This window comes from Poecilia reticulata, chromosome 17 (genome assembly GCF_904066995.2).
Source record: "Poecilia reticulata chromosome 17, P_reticulata-male-v2, whole genome shotgun sequence".
Taxonomy (NCBI): Eukaryota; Metazoa; Chordata; class Actinopteri; order Cyprinodontiformes; family Poeciliidae; genus Poecilia; species Poecilia reticulata.
Window position 1 is genome coordinate 23,901,996 of NC_088846.1, and position 20,937 is coordinate 23,922,932.

A 20,937-nucleotide genomic window follows, 5' to 3' on the forward strand; every position below is an offset into this window, starting at 1 on the left:
GTCCAAACTGGTTCTGATGGGTTTGGGATCCATGTCACCATCCTCACATCATTTCTTGAGTCCTTCTTTCTTTCTTGTCTCCTTCGATCTGTTTTATTTTTTGTTTCCTTCCTTCTATCCTTCCTTATTTGTGTCCTGTCCTTCCTTCCTTGGTTCTATCCTTTCTTCTTTGTCTGATTTCTGTCATTTCTTGTTTCCTTCCTTGCATCCTTCCTTATTTGACTCTTTCCTTCCATCATTTCTTGTGTTATTTTTCTTTCCTTGTCTGTTTCCTTCCTTGCATCCTTCCCTGTGTCCTTTCTTGTTTTTTCTAGATTCCCATCTCTGAAACCTTCCCCCTGCATAAATATCTGCCAGAGAATCGAAGCTTTCTCTGTTTGCTGGTCGAACTTGTTTAGGATTCTGCACTAACTGTTACGGCCAGGTGGTGGCAGCATCATGCTGCGGGCCTCCAAGTTCCTTAACTTGACTTTAAAATCTGCTGCTTGATGGTTAAATCCTGGAACCAGTTTGGTGTTTCAATGATCCCAGCCACACTTTCAAACTGGTTTTTGATTAATGAAACCATCATACTGGGAAGCTCTGAGCTCCACTGGTCAGTTCCCAGAAACCAACATTCAGACAAAAACATTCAAACAGAACTATGTTGTTTTATATGTTAACAGATAATCATCCAAATATTAACGAGGATTTCAGCATTTATGTGTAATTTTGACAAAAATTCATAATTAATTTATTTTTAATGAGTTCATTCCAAATAAACATTGATAAACATTTCAAATTGAAACCCGACGTTTACATAAACTGAATAAAAAAAGACAAATGTTTTTTCTCTTAGTGGCATAAAATCAGAGCAAACTTCTCTCGTTTCGTCTGAAATGTTTTTATTCTCCGTCTCAGACGGGTCGGTCCCGACAGCAGCCATTTTCTTCATGTATATTTTCCAAGAATGTTCATTTATTTTCTTTATTTTTGTTTTGAAGCCGTGGTTCATCTTTGCCTTTTGCTGCGTTTGCCTACCAAGATGGCGCGGATCACTTCCAGTTCACACTAATAAATAAATTCAACATATTCTCTCATTATTGGTGTCACATTTAGCAAATATGAATTGTTTTGTTAATTCTAATTTAACTAAAACAAGATAATTTTGGTCTGATTTAAGCTTACACAGTGAGAAAATAAATATTGACGTTTTGTGAGGTCTAAACTTGAGAAACGACAGTCGTGCTTTTGCATATGATCACATATCTGCACCTGAAGCTTCTCAGGCTGCAGAAGCGTTTCCTCATTTCAAGATGCGTAGTCACACATTTCACACAAGGAAACTATTTAATCCCCCAGACAGAAGGTGAGGCGAAGCTCGCATTTAAATTCAACAACAGCAGTTTACTTTGATGTCACAACAAACGTCTCCTGATGAGCCTGAAGTCCAACCAAACGCCTGTTTAACATCTCAACTCCTAAACATTAAAGGTTCATGCTTCCTGGAACAGGTCAGGTCAGCTCTTCCGTCCTGGGCTCCTTTCAGCTGTTTTAAGGCTCTGTCACTTTAAATCAAAATAAGCTGCTGCTGGAAAAGCAGAAGTATCGCCTCCTGCACAATCAACAAAAATGCATCTGACTTTTTCCTCACTTTTTATTGTGTTTTTTGTTTTGCAAAGCAATAAAACCCGTCGAACAGCGAGCACTGGAAACTAGCTTACCTGTTTATGAGTCAGTCAAATGATTGTTGCCCTACTGGATGTTCAGGTCTGATGACATTCTGTAAAACACAAGAGTAGGACAGGTGTGTTCACCTGTCCTACTCTTACTCTTACCTGATCTTTCTGAGTATCCTGACTGTCGTTACAGTTGTTCATTAGAGTCTCGATTCATTAAACATGTAACGTGTGAAACTGTGACTGAAACACCTGCAGTCGCTCAGGTGCAACATTAAAGGTGTTTATCCAAACAATCAACTTATCATCATATTTAAAATTACATTATCAGACGGACTAAAATATAAAGGTAAGTGGAAACTTTGGTATTGTAAGCATAAAAATTATAATTTATATAATTTAAAAAATATATAAAATCAGGCAAAATAATTGTTTTTTCTCCAAATCAGCTTCTTTCAATAAAAAAACTTATGAAACTTTCACAAAAGCGGCAGGTGTGTGTCAGATTAATTTTTGTTTGTTCTTCATTCAGTGGGTAGAAAATCCAGAAATTTTACTCAAGAGTAGAAATACTTCATAATAAAACTACCCAACTAGAAGTACAAAGTACAGCGTAGTAAAAATACTCCCAAAAGAAAATTTTACTCAAGTAAATGTAACTAGTTACTACCCAACTCTGCAAATAAGCTATTTAGAGATAAAACCAACAATTATTTTAGTCATTTATAAACATATGAATACGTCTGAGAATTAATCAGTTACTGGGATATAAAAAGTCATTCAGTAAACCAGTTTATACACCATTAAAAATACATTAAATTCCTCTTTTACTTAAGAAAAAACATTTTATTGTCTAAAATACAATAATGAGTGTGACTGGCAACAGCAAATGTGGGAACATCTATAAGTGTTAAAAACAATAAGACTAATTAGAAACTGGAAGGTTTTCCTACAGATTTCACTTTTGGTCTAGTTTACTTGAAATAAGACAAAACTAACATGCAAGAAAGTTTTCATCAACTTGTTTTGAGTCAGTTATTTCTTAATGTTGATGAATAAGTTCTGGTTCCATTTGCAGATCATTTCATTCATAACAAGACATTTTTCTCATGATAAAAGTTAAATAATCTGCCAATGAAACTTTTTAATCAACATTAAGGAATAATTGACTTAAAAGAAGCTCCTATATCTTGCTGAAAAGTTTCTTGTATGTTAGTTTTGTCTTATTTCAAGTGGCTCAGATATTTTCACTAGATTAGACCGAAAATAATTTAATTTGTAACATGAGAAAAATGTCTTTTTTAAATTGCTAAATTAGTTGATGATTATTTCAATAATTAGTCATTTCAGCTCTAAAGTCATTAAAGTAATTAAAAGCCTATAATTGATTTAGCAGGCAGTAATTCCCATGATGGATGCATTTGACCTTTTGGCCTGAACTGTATTTAATCAACCTGAGTAAAAAACTGTAATATATGCAGCAAACAGCAGCTTTAAGTCTTTGACGCTGATGTTTAAATTGTAATAAGTTCAAGCTCTGCATTTTTTTTTTCTTATTTTATTTCAGATACAGTAACAGCTGCTTCACTGCGAGGGAGACTGAACTTCCTGTTCAGAGCAGAACCAGAACCAGAATCAGTGGGACTGGGTGGAGGTCCGTTCGCTGACCCACAGACAGCAGAACAGCAGCTGGTGTTACGATTATCGGCACCAGAAACGTCCTGCAGCCAAAGATAATTACAGCAATAACACCCAAACGCATCTGGAACGTAAAGAAGCCGATTTAAATTCACACGTTTCTCACACAGCTGCTGATTGATTCATGTTAAATCAGTTGAGCTACGGTGAACATTAATGCATATTAAGGCATGTTTGTGTTTTAACTATTAAAATAAAACATTTTGCTGGACGATAAGTTGTTCCAAAATTTATTGAGATAAACAAAAACATTGTTTTGAGATAATTTTCAAGTAATACAATGGTAATAATGGCATAATGCAACCGGAACTGGAAGACATTTTAAATATCCGGAATAAATAAAACACAAATGAAATGAATTATGAAGTATCTGAAAACAGAACCTCTAGTTGAGCCCAAAGCACCAGAATGAAGATCACTTTATGGAGAAAAGAGAAAAAATATAAATCAAACTAATTAAAATTGAGTGTTTTCATTTATTGTGGAATTAATTATAGTAATTATGACATTAATGTTTTTACAGGGCATTTCAAGTATTCAAGGGTTAGACCTTTCATATTTTACGTTTTAATAAAATAACTCACTACTTTGAGTTTATCTATTACATCAAGTTCCAATAAAATACGTAAAATGTTGAAGTTATTATGCGACAAAGTGTGTCGAAGTGAGAAGGAGTGTGAGTACTTTTGCAAAGTACAGTTTGAAGTCTGTAGTTCAGGATACTAAATATATTTACTGTTTACTGTTTTGTTTAAATTTCTAAAAGTGTGAAGATTTGGAAGCAGAATATTTTTCTTTTCTTCCGCCTAAACATTTCTACGTTAAACTGCAAGGCGGATTCAGAGTGTAATAGCGCAGCTACTGTATGAAGACACATTTTATGGATTCCTCTTTAAGTTTTCAATGCGCAAACAGCTGTTAATGCGGAGTTGAAATAATTATTCCGCCGTCATGTGGCGCCCCCTCTAGAGGCGCCCCTGTGCGTCGCATTTTGCGCCGCTATCACCGTCATTCCCCCCCAATAATCTTCTTCATTCAGTCATGGAAAGTTTCTCTCTAGTTGCGCAGGTTCCCCTTGCGCTGCTTCTCTTTTCATCTTCCTCATTCTGCGCGTTAAAAGGGTCAGATACGAATCTAGATAAATCGATTGTCTTCCCTACAGAAACTCCCCAAACCGACCAGTTTTCCCAGTAACTGCCCTCTGATGACACAATTACTATCAGAGGCGGAGGGGCTGCACTCATAAACAGTCTGCAGCTGATTAGATTTCTCCCGTAAATCACTTAATCTCATTTGTCCCATAGCTGTTGTCTCCTTTCCATCTGGCTGCTTTCGCGGATCCCTTATTAGATTATTGTTTATCAACAGAAACAATTTCATTACAGCCAGACTCATGTTGAGCGTCTTTTAAAAGCACCACTTTTACGTCCAGTTGTTTAATTTAGTGTCTGCTTTCTCTCAAACTCGCAGTCAAGCTCACATGTTTGAGTGTGGCCCTAACCGGAAGTTTTGTGTTCTTTCAAAGTAAAAGCCTCAACATGAAGCAAATTTCATTTTGATCACAGTAGACTGACAGTGTTTAGCTTTTTGTAATAATTGGATTTCAAGATATAAAAAAAGATGTACTACCAACTTTTTCCAACGTTTGTAGCTCTAATATTTTTACTAAATCTGATTGCATCAGTAATAGCTGTCGAAAATGTTTTTGTTTTGTTTTTTTACCGTTTTAACGTCACTTATGTTATTCGACACAAATTTTTCACTTGCATTTCCTTACATTCTGCAAACTGTAAAAAAAAACACAACTGTGTTTGAACTTGATGGATCCTCGAACTATTACGCTGGAATAAATTTGTAAGAGTTGTAAGAAAATTCATATTATGAAAAGAATTTTCTAGACATTAATTTTAAGATATTTCTGTCTATTTAAATTTTTTTGCAGGTATCATAAATCAAAGATCTTCAGGAACTGCAGCCAAGACTTGCAAAAACATTTCACCTGATTTCTTAAATAGCACAAAGTCTGAAACTTACGTAAAAACACAATTTTTACTAATTGTGAAATTGAAAAGTTGCTAGAAAATATTGTTCTTATCAACCCCCCAAAAAACAGAAAAAAAGCAATGTCTGATAATTCTAGAAAAAAATACTATGAATTTTTTTTAGCATCATGTTTCTGTCACGCAGAGTAAACCATTAGCAACCTTGCACCAAGTCTTTTTGGCAGTTGAGTATAATGCTGCTAACTACTACTAATAATAAGATAGTTAAACCTGGGAAAAAAAAGACCAAATAAAAACTATTTGCAACAAATTGTTGTATGGAGGGCAGATCCTGCCATAATCGGCAGGAACACAATAATTATATATTGTGTAATATAAAAGGGCAAATACTTCTTTTGCCCTTTTTCCTTTAACTCTTACAAAGAGTCAAAGGGGAAAAGAAAACATTATAGGAAAATAAAAGAGAAATCTGTAAATATTTGAACAAAGGAGAAAATGTAAAGTGAGATAACACAAAGAGGAAATGTTAGAGGAGAAAATGAACAAATAAATAAAAAAGTGGCAGTAAAATAAAAAAAATAGAAAAATTATAAATAAAAACATGACAGTAAATGCAAAATGTGTTAAATAAATGCAAAATATATTAAAAAAAAACTGGGAACAAATAAACAAGGAAGCTAAGAAAAACAGATTGGAAATAAAATAAAGAATTAAATATTATTTATAATGTTAAATTAATCGTGTTGAAAAGTAGTTGGTTACATATGGTTACATATGTAAGATAGTTAAACCAAATGAGTTGGTTACATATGTACTCATTTGGTTACTCATATGTAACCAAATGAGTTGGAAAAGTTCTTAATTTATTTTTTGGAAGTAATTTCTGGCACTTCATCAAACCATTTATTTATCTCTATATGTATTACCAATTTTGGCAGTATCCGTCCTCCATAAATTTGTACGCAACTTCAAAATAAAACTATATTTGTGCTGAAGACTCGTGGTTCGAGTTGTTTGTCGTTGCTTCATTTTATAGAGATCCGTAACCGGAAGTGTCGTTTCCAGCTTGACGGCGCTGAAAAGCTGCCAAACAGAGGCTGACTGATGCTGCCCGCTGCGGTCTCACTCAATGAGCCGAGGCCGAGCTGAACTTTCACATCTCCTCCTCCGCCGTCTGGGTCCACCGAACCGAACCCGAAAAAACGCTTCTTCTGTTTTTTTTTTTCTCAGATGCTCCACAGCCATTTTAAATTGATCATCCCTCTGTGGGAGTGGGAGATCTGAAATAATAATAATAATACTAATTTAAAAAATAAAAAAAAAAATCCCTCCGGGTCTGCGGGAGGAGCGGGTCTGAACTGAGGAGATGCCTGACGGGTGGCTCGGTTCTTCTGGGCATCCCGAGCATCGATTAGCGGAGAAATGCTGAAGTTTAGCGGCAGCTCGGTGGTCGCGGCGCTGCTCATCGCGGTGGTTTTCGGCGCTTTCTTCTTCTGCGAGTATCTCATCTACTTCCCGACCATCCTCAAGTGCGCCTGGCCGAAGCTGAGCCGTGCCCGGGGCGGAGAGGGCACCGACGGGCGGCCGGCGGACGCAGCGGTCCGCGCCATGGTGCTGTCGGACACCCACCTCCTCGGAGCGGTGGGGGGACACTGGTTCGACAAGCTCAGGAGGTAAACTCTCCATTTTACCCATCCATTTTAAACACCGGTAAGGTGAGGTGAGGTGAGGTGAGGTGAGGCAATAAAAAGAAAAGCAAAAAAAAAAAAAAATGACAGCGGGGTTGTTTCCAAACGCAGGGAATGGCAGATGGAGCGGGCTTTCCAGACCGCGCTGTGGCTGCTCAAGCCCGAAATAGTCTTTATTCTCGGGGATATCTTCGACGAAGGCAAGTGGAGCTCCCAGAAGGTAACAGAGCTCCATGTTTTCCCTCCTAATGCAGCTGCACTGCTTTTGGATTATCCTAACCATGCTTGGAAATAATAATAATAACAGAGGAAATAAACTGTGCATGATGTGGATTTAAAGGGTTCTGATCAGATTCTGGTTCTGTTTGGGCCCACAGACTGCAGGGTCTGATGTAAACATCTGCAGCCTCCATCCATCTCTCCACACAATGCTCCATTTATTTCACTGATGCACCGATTTAGGCCGGTCAGCGATTACCGATCTTTAAAAATCCTGACCTGCCGATTCTGATTTTGGCCTTTACCAATTTTTTTTGTCTGAAATGTTACAAGATATAGCAAGAAAGTCCCTGAGTTGGCAACACTGAGGTGCCTATTGTTAACTGCAAACGAGCAGAAATGACCTGGTGGGCCGGCCTGTCAGCCAAACCTCTCTCACAGGAGAGCAGAAAAGGGCAGTGGATGATTTTTAGACCTTTGCTGAGGTAGATCAGATCCCAAAATTGAGGAAATTGGCGCCGATTGGCCGATAAATTGTCTGGCTCATAAATCGGCGCACCCCTAATTTATTTAATTCACGCTGAAAAAAATCATAGAATCTGAGAATATGATGAAATATAACCATCAAGTTTGAGCAGTTTGCGAAACAGAAGTAGAAAAATATGCAATAATCGCTTCTATTGTCATTTCTAGACCCGGCTGCAGCTCTACTTCCTCAGTGTTTGTTGAATCCTAAATAAATGTTCTGACTTACGATCTAAACAATCGTTAGATTGTTTAGATTAAATTAGGGCCCAGTCTGTCAGTCCAACCTTTCTCACCAGAGAGCAAATGGACAGTGGTTGATTCTTAGACCTTTGAAAAGCTAGATATAATCGGTGGATAAGATCGGCTTCGCATGTAAAAATCGGCCCATCTCCGATCTCCCAAAATTAAGGAAATCGGCACCGATAAATCCTTAATAACAAATGAAATATCAACATTCTGATGTGCAACGACGACACTTGACAAAATTTAATGTTTCAACCACTGACTGCCTTTCTATGACTTTGTATTATTATTATTATTATTATTATTATTATTATTATTATTATTATTATTATTATTATTATTATTATTATTATTATTATTATTATGCTGTTAGAAATGTCTTGCTGCTGAAATGTGCTCTGCACATAAACTGTACTGATTGACCTGAAATAAAAAACTTTTTCGGGGTTATAAATATCCTTTCGCTGCTAAACCTCCTCACGCGTTAATAGTTTCAGCTCTAATAGAAAAGCAGCATCTGAGGGCCAATTAGAGCCTCATCACAGAAAACTTTAAACCCCTGAAGTAATTAACGGCCTCTGGCGGGGCGCCGCGGCTCGGAGCAGCCACCTCGGCCTTCCTTGGAGATCCCATTAGGACTCCTGAACTGCTCAGGTGAATTTCTGAAAGCTTCGTTTGTCTCTGCAGCACTGGGAGGACGACGTGCGCCGCTTCCACAGGATGTTCAGACACTCCTCGGACACAGAACTGGTCGTACTGGTCGGCAATCACGACATCGGGTTCCATTATGAGTAAGCACGCAACGCCTCTCTGCTTTTGCTCCTTTTGTTTAAAAATAAAACAACGGTTGACCTTTCAGAGGCAGGACGCTGCTGAAAATCCTGATGAATTAAACACTGAGATTAGAGCTCACACTCCCGGAGCATATCGATTTTATTTTTACTGCCGTCACTGTTAAACACAAAATCTTGCCAAATATTTCCTGTCTGGTTTCTAATGCAAATATTTTTTGTGAACACATTTGAGGCAACATTTGTTTTGAATAAATAAACTGAAAGAAATATCTTAGTATACTTGAAATATGACAAAGCTAACTTACAAGAAACAGGAGGTTGTTCTAAGCCAGTAATTCCCGAACATTGATAAAAAGTTTTAGTTCCACTGGCAGATTATTTCACTTCTAATATGGCAAAAATGTTTTATTATAAGGGAAATAATCTGCCAGTGGAACTAGAACTTTCCATCAATGTTCAGGAATAACCGGTCTAAAACAAGCTCATATTTCTTGCTGAAAAGTTACAATAAAGTTAGTTTTGTCATATTCCCAGTGTACTAATATCATTTCACTATAAACTAGACAAAAATAGTTGGATACATTCTGTGTTTTTGCAGTGCTGCTTCCAGAAATAGCTACCAGGAGTATCAGCGAAATCGCCTCTGCTGCAGAGCCGGAAAAACAAAAGGAGACGAGTTTGTCCACATTACATAAATGTTTCAGAAATGTTTGAGGTGTGAACCAATTGGAGCGAGTTTAGTTAGATAATGCCAGAGTTATGTGCAGTAAATGCTGTCAGGAATGAGAACACACTGCAAAAACACAAAATGTAACTTGTCTAGTTTCTAGTGCAAATATCTTAGTACACTTAAAAAGAGACAAAACTATTGTAACATTTCAGCAAGATAAATGAGCTTTTTAAAGAAATAATTCTAAAAAGTAAGTTTCACTGGCAGATTATTTCACCTTTTTTATCAATATTAAGGAATTATTGACTTAAAACAAGCTCCTATATCTGTTGAAAATTATTTTTGAATTAGTTTTGTCTTATTTCAAGTGTATTAAGATATTTGCACTAGAAACTAGAAAAATAATACTTATGTTAGACTTTGTGTTTTTGCAGTGCACACAGACTGCACTCTTTGGAAAACACAAAAGGCTTTATTGACTGAGGTTTCCTTACCATCAGCTCTCTGCACACCACCCTGCTGCACAAAGGTGAACCAAACACGGATTATTGCACCACTGCAAACCTGCAGAGTCTCGTTTTAGGAAGACACCCGGTTGTTGTTTTTTAAAGTAACACAGGGCCTAGAAAAATATATAAATGTTGAGTATTATCACATGCTGTCCAGATCCATGTTTTATTGGGATTTTGTGTGGTGGATAAACAGACAGTAATGCATAATTGTGATGCGGAAGGAAAATGAGATATGATTTTCAAAATATCAAGTGTTTACATTCAGCCTGATCTTAGTCAATACTTTTTAAAATTGACTTTTTGCTTCAGTTACAACCAGCTCTGACAGACTAACTTTCTTTAAAGAATTTCACTCTTACTTTACATTTACATTTACATTTCATAATATAACTCAATGTGATATATATATATTATGCAATATCATCAACATATGAAAATGTAAAATAAATTAATCTGAAATGTTTGTAGTCTGGCAGCAAACTAAAAAGAACGTATTTTATTTTTATTTGTGTGGAAACTTTTATACAGCAGCAGCGCCGCAGCTCTTAATGGTTCTAGTTCATTTTTGATGTTTGAGGCTTGCGCTACGTTTCAGAGATGTTGCGTTCATTGTTTTTGCAGAAGGAAAGTGACACACGGTGCAGAAAATAATCTCGCAGTTAAATTTTTGATGCATGTGCTTCAGAGATGTGGGATTATGTCGACATGCTGCTGCTCTTACGGGCTTTGATTCAATCCGTGCAGCAGGGAGTGGAACTGGCACAGCCCTTATGTAACCGTGCATGACAGGCGTGACGTGGTAGGCTGAGCAGCAGCTTTTTAACCCTCACTGTTTGCGTTGTCGTGTTGTGTCTCCCCTGCAGGATGGACTGGTTCAAGCTGCAACGCTTTGAGAAAGTCTTCAACGCTTCCTCCACCAGGATTGTTACCAAAAGGGGAGTCAAGTGAGTGACAGGAAGTAGAAAAGAATAAAATGCTGCAGCCATCAGTTAGGCTTCTTCACAAGAAAAAAAAAACACACACAATATTATTTAGTTTTTAGTAAAAGTCACTCTACATTTATTGTAAAAGTTCTCAAACTTTTCCTGCATCCTATTTTAAGAGATGGATTTTTTAATAAAGTGGGGTTCTGTTGAGATGCTATGAGTGGTTAGTAGCTTACCCACAGTTTTATTTCTCTCTAAATACATTTAAGTATTTTTAATGGGGACTTTTTCTGTATTAAAATACAATACAATTAGCCCGAATGAAAAATTGCTTAAACTATAATATTGTTGTTTTAAGACCATTTTTAAGTAAAAATTTAATAATAACGGTAATGGCATAATGATGGAAGAACACATTCTTAAAGATCAATAAACTTTAAATTCTAAAGAACCATAAACACATTAGCAACTGGAAGACATTTTAAATATCCGACATAAATAAACAACAGAAACAACAAATGGAAAGAAATATAATCTCTGTAAATAAAAAAAACAGGCTGGTTGAAGCCAAAGCACCAGATTGAAGATTCTTGTCGTCCAACTTTTGGTGGAAAGTGAAAAACAATAAATCATGAAAATGTAAAATCACTGTTTAAATTTGTCATGCAATTAACTTATTGATTTATTACTTATTACAACAGTGCCAGTTTAGATTGACTAACACAATAATTTTGATTAATTAATTACATAGATTCTAACACGTTACAAATTTTAAAAAAATTTTTATTTATTTTTTTACATACAAAAGTCCTGAGCTGGAACCTTTATGTTTCTTATTGTGTTTCTGGTACGCCTGTAAACCTGACGCACAAGCGACATCTGTAAACAAGAGCAATGACCGACAAAGCCATTTCTCTTGGCCCACCAGAGGTTAAAGTTCGCTTCATAAAACAATCTGATGGGAAGCTTGAAAAGTCTGTGTTCAAATTGTGCTGAAAGGAGTTAGCCAATCACTGAAGCTACTCAAGCATAAAATAGCAACTTATTGCTAAACATGTTGCTAAACATACTGACATGTTGCTAACGTCAGCATTCAAATAAAGTATTTTTTCATAGAAGTTACATGAATGATCAGATTTTCTGAAATACTTTGCAAGAATCTAATGGTTCAATAACATAAAAACTGATAAAAAAAATAAATATTGTTGTTGAGCTCATATGTCTATTTATTCAATAATTTAGCATAAAAATCTTTTGCTTATTTTGTCAGCCATCACCATATTCAATAAATCTGAATTAATACAAAAACATTTAATTTCCTTTTGGGATTAATTAAGTATTTTTGAATTGTAGCTGCAGGTGTAGTTTGGAGACGTTTTATCGTCTGCCAGTTAATCTGTGCCAGCTTTCAGCAGCCATCCTGGGATCTTATCGGGAATTACCACTTTCCCAGGATTGATCCTGTCGAGACTTGGCCGACTTTAGCGATAAAAGCTGAAAGGTCAGATGGTGGAGGAGAACCAAATCTGTCCCTATAGCTGCTGGATTTGATGCTTCGAATAAAGAGTTGCTGAGCCGATCTGGAAGAAAAACTTCACTCTCCTCTGCCCTCTGTGGGGTTTTCCTCTGCCAGGCTCACCTGCTCTCCGCTGGGTTTTTGCTGCGTCGGTGCGTCTTGCAATCCTGATCCCCGTTAAAAGTGCAGACGCTGCCGAGTTGTCCCAGCGCAGCCCTGCAGGCGGCATCACCTCTGTGGTCGTCAAAGGCTTATAGCAGCGCTTATACCTACAGTTAACTTTTTTTTTTAGATTTGTTTGAATAAATTAGGAAGGTGTATTGATTCAAACTTAACTTTATGTTGAAAGGTTTCTCAGGTTTGTGTTGTAAAGTTTCTCCACCAGACAGACAGATGGAGCTGCTGCTGCAACTGGAATCAATGATTTCTCAACAATGTGTGAAAGGCAGCGTGTAAACGAACACGTCAGGGAGAAAATGGGTCATTTATTCTGACAGGATTGTTACTGTTCACCGTTCTGGAAAATATAGAGTCTGGAAAACAATGGATGTTCATGAAGAGATTTCCAGGTCTGGATTAGAAAAGAGAGATTAATAGAAAAATGGTGGCGATCAATCAATCAATCAATCAATCAATCAATCAATCAATCAATCAATCAATCCTGTTTAAACAGAATTATGAACTGAGTCAAAGTATCTGTGATAATTCACCATAATGAGTCTAAACTTTACTTAAAATCTGTCGTACCTTGAAAGAAAAACAACTGAAAAACATTTCCCCATGAGGTTAGAAATCCCCACCTGCAGGTAAATTAGCAATAAAAATCTGTGCATGCTCTGTGCCTGCTCCCCTCCTGTTTGCAGCTTCCTGCTGGTGAACAGCGTGGCGCTGCACGGCGACGGCTGCCCCATCTGCCAGTCGGTGGAAAAGGACCTGATCAAACTCTCCAGAGACCTCAACTGCTCGCTTCAGGTGGGAGCAGGTTTCTGCCAGCTCTTTGCGTCAGAGTTGGGTAGTAACTAGTTACATTTACTCAATTACATTTACTTGACATTTACATGTTTGGTTAAAACATGTCTGTTTTAACCAAATATTAAACAGACATGTAGTTTTTGTTAAAGTGTAAAAAAAAAAAGAAAAAAGAAGTGTAAAGAGGAATAATACCCTTGTTTTGCTACTTTGTATGGACATAATGAATTAATCAACTTAAATTAACCATTGATTGAAAATATTCCAAGATTAAAGCCTAGTTGACAGGCAGAATTGTTTTTGTCCTTGTTTCGAATTAGGACGCCCTGATTATTGGGATGACTTTCAAAATAATCCAAACCGATAATCCCGTCGTTTGTGGTGTTTAGAGTGTTCTGGTCCTCTCGGAAGGACTTCCATCTAAAATCGGTGACATTCAATATGTTGAATTGTCTTGGTCCGATATCGCAGTTAACTGGAACTACCAATAAACATCCTTAAAATGACCGGCGCGATGCCGGGAGTTCGGCAGCCTTTCTGCTCCGGAGCTGCTGGTTGAACGGCGGGAAGAAGCTGAGGAGGATTTATACAGGTGAGCGGAGAGACTGAACACGGCGGGCGGCTGAGGGTTGATGCTTTCAGGGTAAGAGCAGCTTTACGGACGAACCGCACAATAAACTTATATCATCCCGGTCTGAACAAACGGGAGGCGGAACATGGCTGGTAGATGAGTTTCTGAACGGAGGAGCCGTAAATATCCCGTATTGCTCCCCCGGTCTACAAAAAAGTAACTGGTAGGGAAGCACAAATGTGGAAAAAATAGACTGATGTTCATATCCGACAGTAACAGTGGTGTTATGGAAGATTTACCAATATTTTATTTCATAATTGTTTTTATCCGATTACTCGATTAATCGTAAGAAAAATCTATAGATTACTCGATTACTAAAATAATCGTTTACAACAGCCCTAGTTTTGTGTAAGGCATATCACAACCGAAATGAAAAGGAGAAGAGTCTGAAGGAAACTGCTACCACTCGGTAACTTTTCAGCTACCAATCATAAGTTAGTTTTAACGATAACGTTTATTCATTGCAAATATTTTATAACATCAAAGCAGCAACAACTTAAAATCATTTAATCAACCGGTGAAGCTAAATGAAACGACAGAACAAAAAACAATCTAAACACATTGCAGCACAAGTAAAGAAATGTTTTAAACTCACCTCCTTATCGTAGCGCAGCAGTACTTCAACACTTTTTCTTTTCGCTTAAGACAACTCCACTATCGCCACTGCCTCTAAATCATCTGCCATGTTTGTTTACGCTTAATTCCCGTATGATATCGCGGGGATTACGGGATTTCTATAAATCTTAATGTTCTTGAGTGAATCCGGCCAAAACTAAGATATTTTTATAACGTGTGTGATATCTCAAGTTTTGAAAATCGGCCAACAATTTTCAAATCCTGCCGTGTGACATAAGCCCTTCGTTTAGAGTTGTATTTGACCTCCATCCAGCTTAGGGCGCCACTTGTCACCCTTCAACGAAACATTTGATACAGAAACAAAGATGGCGGCCATACCAGAACGGGAAAGAGAAACGGTCAAACCGGAGTCCAGTGTGGGAGGTGAAATGCACTTTATGCGGTTCTAGTTTGAAATATAAGCACTCGTTAAGCTCCTTACTTTTCACCTTAAATAGATAGTGCACATTCAGCGTAAACAATTAAACATTATTAATGAGCTACGAAGGCTGGCACTTCATGGAGCGAAGTTTTAACATTTCTTCAAGAGCAACCATAGATGGTACATCTGCATGAACATCTGTTTATTGGGAATTAAGTGTTTTACATATTTTATTCTTGACATTTCTCATTTTTCTGCAAAGCAACATAGTCAATCAGAGGTAAAAACAGTTCCTGTGTGTTTACTCCTGTGCAGAAGTCACAGTCTGACGGTGAAGAGACAGAGAACTGTGAGGGCTCCCAGTCCTATCCTCCCACCGCTCCCATCATGCTGCAGGTAAACCGGGCTAACATCTGAAGCCGCTCCGCTCTGTCCAACATTTTAAAATCTTTTTTATGTGGCCAACAAAGATTATAGCGTAGTTGGATAAATCTACCCTTCATGGAAGAGTGTAAGGCTGCAACTAACGATTATTCAGATTAACTGATTAATCAGATTTTTTTTAAAATGCCTGCAGATTTTTCTGTGAATTATCCCATTGTATACAATATTAGAAATACACAAGATAGAAATAATTCCATTTCTTTTTTAAAAATAAGAAAATAAACTTTTTCATGCTTTAAATACAACAGCATTCCTTTCATGTACGCTTGATTATTTGTAGCAAAGAAAGTTAAAAAATACTTTTAATAATGTGAAAAGTTCACTTAATATTACTACAGTACGTGACTAATCTGGTAATAATATTTTTAATAAAATGATTAATAACTGTACAGCTAAAGGTGATGGTAGATTTATTACAAGATTTGAACCGGGTGAATGTGAAGTGAGGAGTTCATGGTAAAACAGACAAAGAAAGATGTTTTTGTACAGCTCTGGTTTAATTACTGCTCTGAATATGTTTTACCTTTTTAAGTTTGTACACTCCAGTTATTGATTAATCGATTACTAAATTAATCGATTACTAAATTAGTTGAGGATTATTTCAATAATCTTATAAATCACGATTAATATGATTAATCGTATCAGCCCTATCAAGCGATTTGATGCAGAGAATCTTTATATATATATATATATATATATATATATATATATATATATATATATATATATATATATATATATATATACAGGTTATTCTCAAAAAATTACTCAAAACCGCAATCATGGGTCAGACTGCTGACCTGACTGCTGTCCAGAAGGCCATCATTGACGCCCTCAAGCAAGAGGGTGAGACACAGAAATAAATTTCTGAACGAATAGGCTGTTCCCAGAGTGCTGTATCAAGGCACCTCAGTGGGAAGGAAAATGTGTGGCAGAAAACGCTGCACAACGAGAAGAGGTGACCGGACCCTGAGGAAGATTGTGGAGAAGGACCGATTCCAGACCTTGGGAGACCTGCGGAAGCAGTGGACTGAGTCTGGAGTAGAAATATCCAGAGCCACCGTGAACTGGGGTGAGCAGGAAATGGGCTACAGGTGCTGCATTCCTCAGGTCAAAGGTCAAGCCACTGTTGAACCAGAAACAGCGGCAGAAGCGCCTGACCTGGGCTACAGAGAAGCAGCACTGGACTGTTGCTCAGTGGTCCAAAGTACTTTTTTCGGATGAAAGCAGGTTTTGCATGTCATTCGGAAATCAAGGTGCCAGAGTCTGGAGGAATACTGGGGAGAAGGAAATGCCAGAAGTCCAGAAGTCCAGTGTCAAGTAGCCACAGTCAGTGATGGTCTGGGGAGCCATGTCAGCTGCTGGTGTTAGTCCACTGTGTTTTCTCAAGGGCAGGTCAACGCAGCAGCTATCAGGAGGTTTTGGAGCACTTCATGCTTCCATCTGCTGAAAAGCTTTATGGAGATGAAGATTAAATTTTTCTGCACAACCTGGCACCTGCTCACAGAGCCAAAACCACTGGTATTACTGACCATGGTGTTACTGTTGGCCTGCCAACTCTCCTGACCTGAACCCCATAGAGAATCTGTGGGATATTGTGAAGAGAAAGTTGAGAGACGCAAGACCCAAAACTCTGGATGAGCTTAAGGCTATCGAAGCATCCTGGGCTCCATAACACCTCAGCAGAGCCACAGGCTGATTGTCTCCATGCCACATTGAAGGCTGCAAAAGGATTCCTGACCAAGTATTGAGTGCATAACTGGACATAATTATTTGAAGATTGACATTTTTGCTATTAAAACACTTTTCTTTTATTGGTCGGATGAAATATGATAATTTTTTGAGGCAGGAATTTTGGGTTTTCATGAGCTGTATGCCAAAATCATCAGTACTAAAACAATAAAAGACCTGAAATATAACTTTATCACAATATGCAAATTTTTTGAGAAGGACCTGTATATATTTATTGCTGTACTTTTAGCTTGATGCAGCAGCAGCACCAGGCTTTTCTGTCTCAGTTTTGTAGCTTCAGGTTTAGACTTTCCCATCTTTTATCTGACATTTAACACACAGATGCTCTGACATCTGCTTCTCCTGCAGCACTACCCGCTGTACAGAGTGAGCGACGCCAGCTGCACGGGGCAGGATGCCGCGCCGCCTGAGGAGCGCCACCTGCTGTTCAGAGAGAAGTACGACGTGTTGTCGAAGGACGCCTCCCAGCGGGTGAGTCTTCTGCAGTATTACCGTTGAGGTGATGAAAGCGGTGATGTAAGGAAGCAGCTCCCAAGGTGGATTTGGGTCGTTTCTTCTTTTCCCTCCTCAGCTGCTGCAGTGGTTTAAGCCGCGGCTCATCCTGAGCGGACACACCCACAGCGGATGTGAGGTTCTCCATGACAACAAGTACCCAGAAATCAGCGTGCCGTCTTTCAGCTGGAGGAACAGGAATAACCCCAGCTTCATCCTGGTGAGGGGGAACACAGAAACGCTATGCGGGGAGAGAGATTATTTCATTTTTAGCTGTTTTTGCACCTTCTGGTTACCCCAAGTTTGTTACAGTAGAGTTTTTTTTTTTTACTATGCAGTTTCGAAATATAAAAGTGTGCAAGGATTTGTAAAAATCAACTCAATGAAAATGTAATGACAAACCAAATCCAATCTTGATATCGTTTTACTCGTTTATGACTTGGTTTGTCCAGCTCCTTAACATGCGGTTCTATTTACTGTTCAGTTCAGTGAGTTTCATTGGGATTTTATGCAAAGTCTTGTATTAAAAAACAGAAAAATCACAAAATCTGTACCAGGTGTTTTTCTCCAGTTTCTAGTGCAAATAAATTAGTACATTTGAAAAAAAATAACTTTTCACTAAGACATAGCAGCTGGTTTTAATTGAATAATTCCTTGATATTGGTCTAAAAGGGGCAGATTATTTAACTTATAATGTGTGAAAAATGTATAATCTGGCAGTGTTACTAGCAGTAGTACTTCCTCTTAGTTTCTCTCAGATGTGGGAAAAAAATGACAAATGTAGGTGAATTTAGTTTAAGTTTTCAACACTTTTATTTTAGTAACTTACTTAAAATAAGCTCTGAAAAGTTACTTTTATGTTAGTTTTGTCTTATTTCAAGTAACCAAAGATATTTTCACCAGAAACTAGACCAAGTATACCTGGTAAGATTCTGTGTTTTTGCATTTAAAGTTAAAAATCTGAAAACGGGGCTTTCGTTTCTATCCAGCCTCTTTGTTTTCGTTGAGCCACCTGCTGCTGCTGCTGCTTCTATGAGAAAAGTCCTTTTTCCAAAACAACTCCAATTCAGTCGGGCTGCATGGAGAGCATCTGTGGAAATCAGGTTTTTTAAAGTTTTGACAGATTCCCAATTGAACTTTGACTGGGCCACTCTTACTCCGGCTCACCGTATCTTTTTATGTGGCCCTCTAGACTCCAGGCGGCAAGTTATATTAATCAGTCCCTCCAGCTTTTCACGATTCTGCGATTGTGAAGATGCACACAAAATCAAGAAATCCCACAGTTATAGTTGGGAAATTTCCTTAATAACAAAACAATTATATACAATAAAAAAAATGCAAGTAGAAAAAATGAAGGGCAGCAGAAAAAGGAAAACAATCTAAATTATTTTAGTTTTATTCATAATAAATAACTGAGTTTACAGCAACATTTTCACATAAATGGTCAAAAATATTGGATTTAAGTGATGCTAACTCCCACCTGCAGATGGCAGTATTTCTTATTTTTACGACACTGCTGCCTCAGCCTTACTTGATGTCAAGTTAGTCTGTGATCAACATGATGAGTAACAAAAAGTTACATTTATCATCAGAAATAAGCACAAAATTCTTTGTAAATATTTCTAAATTAGCACCACAAAATCAGATTTTTCTTGCAAAGAATCTCAAAAACTATCAAGAAACCTGGTGGGACTGATAAAGTGAAAAGATGTTCAATATTTTTTTTATTTTAAGAAGTACTTATTGAATGTTAATCAAATTTTAATGGTTGTTTGAAGGGTTTTATCGGTACGTTCTGGCACAGCCGACCCTTTGAGGGCGTTGATGATGTTCATGTGGCCCAGAGTGAGTCGGATTTCCTCGCTGCTCTAAACCTGCGTTCTGCCTCTGGCTGTATGTTCAGGGTCGCCGCGCTGCTGGAAGGCCGACCTCCTGTCTCAGCTCTTTTCCAGCCCCTTTCTCCCAGGAAGCGCCCCGTTTTTAGCTCCATCCATCCTCCCATCAACTCTGACCTGCTTCCCCTGTTCCTACTGGAGAAAGCCATCCCCACAGCATGATGCTGCCACCACCATGTCTCACGGTGTGAATGCTGTTTGTTCACTAATGTGGTCCATACACCTGTTCATCCATCCATCCATTTATCCATCCATCCATCTATTAGGGCTGAAACGATTAATCGTCATGAATCAATTTTCAAATAATCGGTTAATTGTTAACTGGAAAATACCAGTTTATTTTCTTGTTTAAAAAGGAATTATTTCTTTATATGTGTGTCTTAATGCATTTCTAATATTGTACAAATGTGCCATTTTTCAAAAATCTGATTGATCGATTAATCATCAGTATAAACGATAGAATCAATTACTGCGAAATGTCTGATTGGTATGCGAGGTTAAAGGTCACCAAACATCCGTAGGTGCGTTCAACAGGTATCCATGAGGAATGACTTCACAGCCAAAACAAAAGAGAATAAATAATCATTTTGGTTTTTTTATTGTAAAATTCTGAATCATGTTTTAATATTCTAAAATAATTGAATTAGTTTAGTTAGTTTTGTGAAATTTTGTGATGTTTTCATGTATAAAAATCATTTGATGTTTCTTTTTTTAATCTGTTTGCATTTTTCTGTTTAATTTTCTGGCCTTATTTTTCTTATTTATTCAAGAATACAAGCATTGCTATCAGTTTTACTTCTTTTTCTCTCACAAAAAATGCTGCAGCTGTTAAGGATGTTAGCTTCCGGGCGCCCTCTAGTGGCGAACGTGGAGAACTTACAGGCGGCTAACATCTCTCTCCCTCCTCAGGCGTCGGTGTCGCCCGGCGGTCACTCCCTGTCCAAATGTTTCCTGCCGGAGGAGAGCACGGTGATCGGGGTGTACTGCTCGGCCGGAGCCGGGCTGCTGCTGCTGCTCCTGGCGCAATGTCTGTGGATGAAGGGGCTGCTGCAGCTCAGCCTCTGCCTGCTGGGGAAGCACAAGTCTCTGTGAACTACGTTACCCAGGGCGCACCTCGCCTGGTAACATGCCCGGGTGTCCGTCCGCACAGTCTCAGTTTGTTTGTTGAATCATGTGAAGGATATAAGTATATTTATATCTATATAAATGTGTAAATCAGTGCTGGCATTGATGATGATAATCGGCTTTAAAGTCGGACATTTTTCGGGCTGGACATGTAAATAAACGCTGCTGTGAGTTGGA

General features: G+C 37.9%; 1 protein-coding gene across 2 annotated transcripts; it reads left to right on the forward strand.

Moving 5' to 3' along the window:
* The first annotated feature begins 6,262 nt into the window (after positions 1-6,262).
* On the forward strand, positions 6,263-20,937 carry mppe1 (metallophosphoesterase 1). Of its 2 annotated transcripts, XR_536005.3 has the most exons (10): positions 6,263-7,032; positions 7,159-7,267; positions 8,725-8,828; positions 10,877-10,957; positions 13,319-13,427; positions 15,368-15,448; positions 17,597-17,719; positions 17,820-17,960; positions 19,644-19,820; positions 20,545-20,637. XR_536005.3 is itself a non-coding variant. In XM_008434609.3 (9 exons), exons 1-9 carry the CDS (start codon positions 6,782-6,784, stop codon positions 20,725-20,727), a joined length of 1,182 nt encoding a protein of 393 aa, XP_008432831.1. In that variant the 5' UTR covers positions 6,320-6,781; the 3' UTR covers positions 20,728-20,937. The 2 variants fall into 2 exon arrangements, 1 of the variants encoding a protein (XP_008432831.1); XM_008434609.3 differs by lacking the exon at positions 19,644-19,820 and having other exon boundaries at positions 6,320-7,032; positions 20,545-20,937.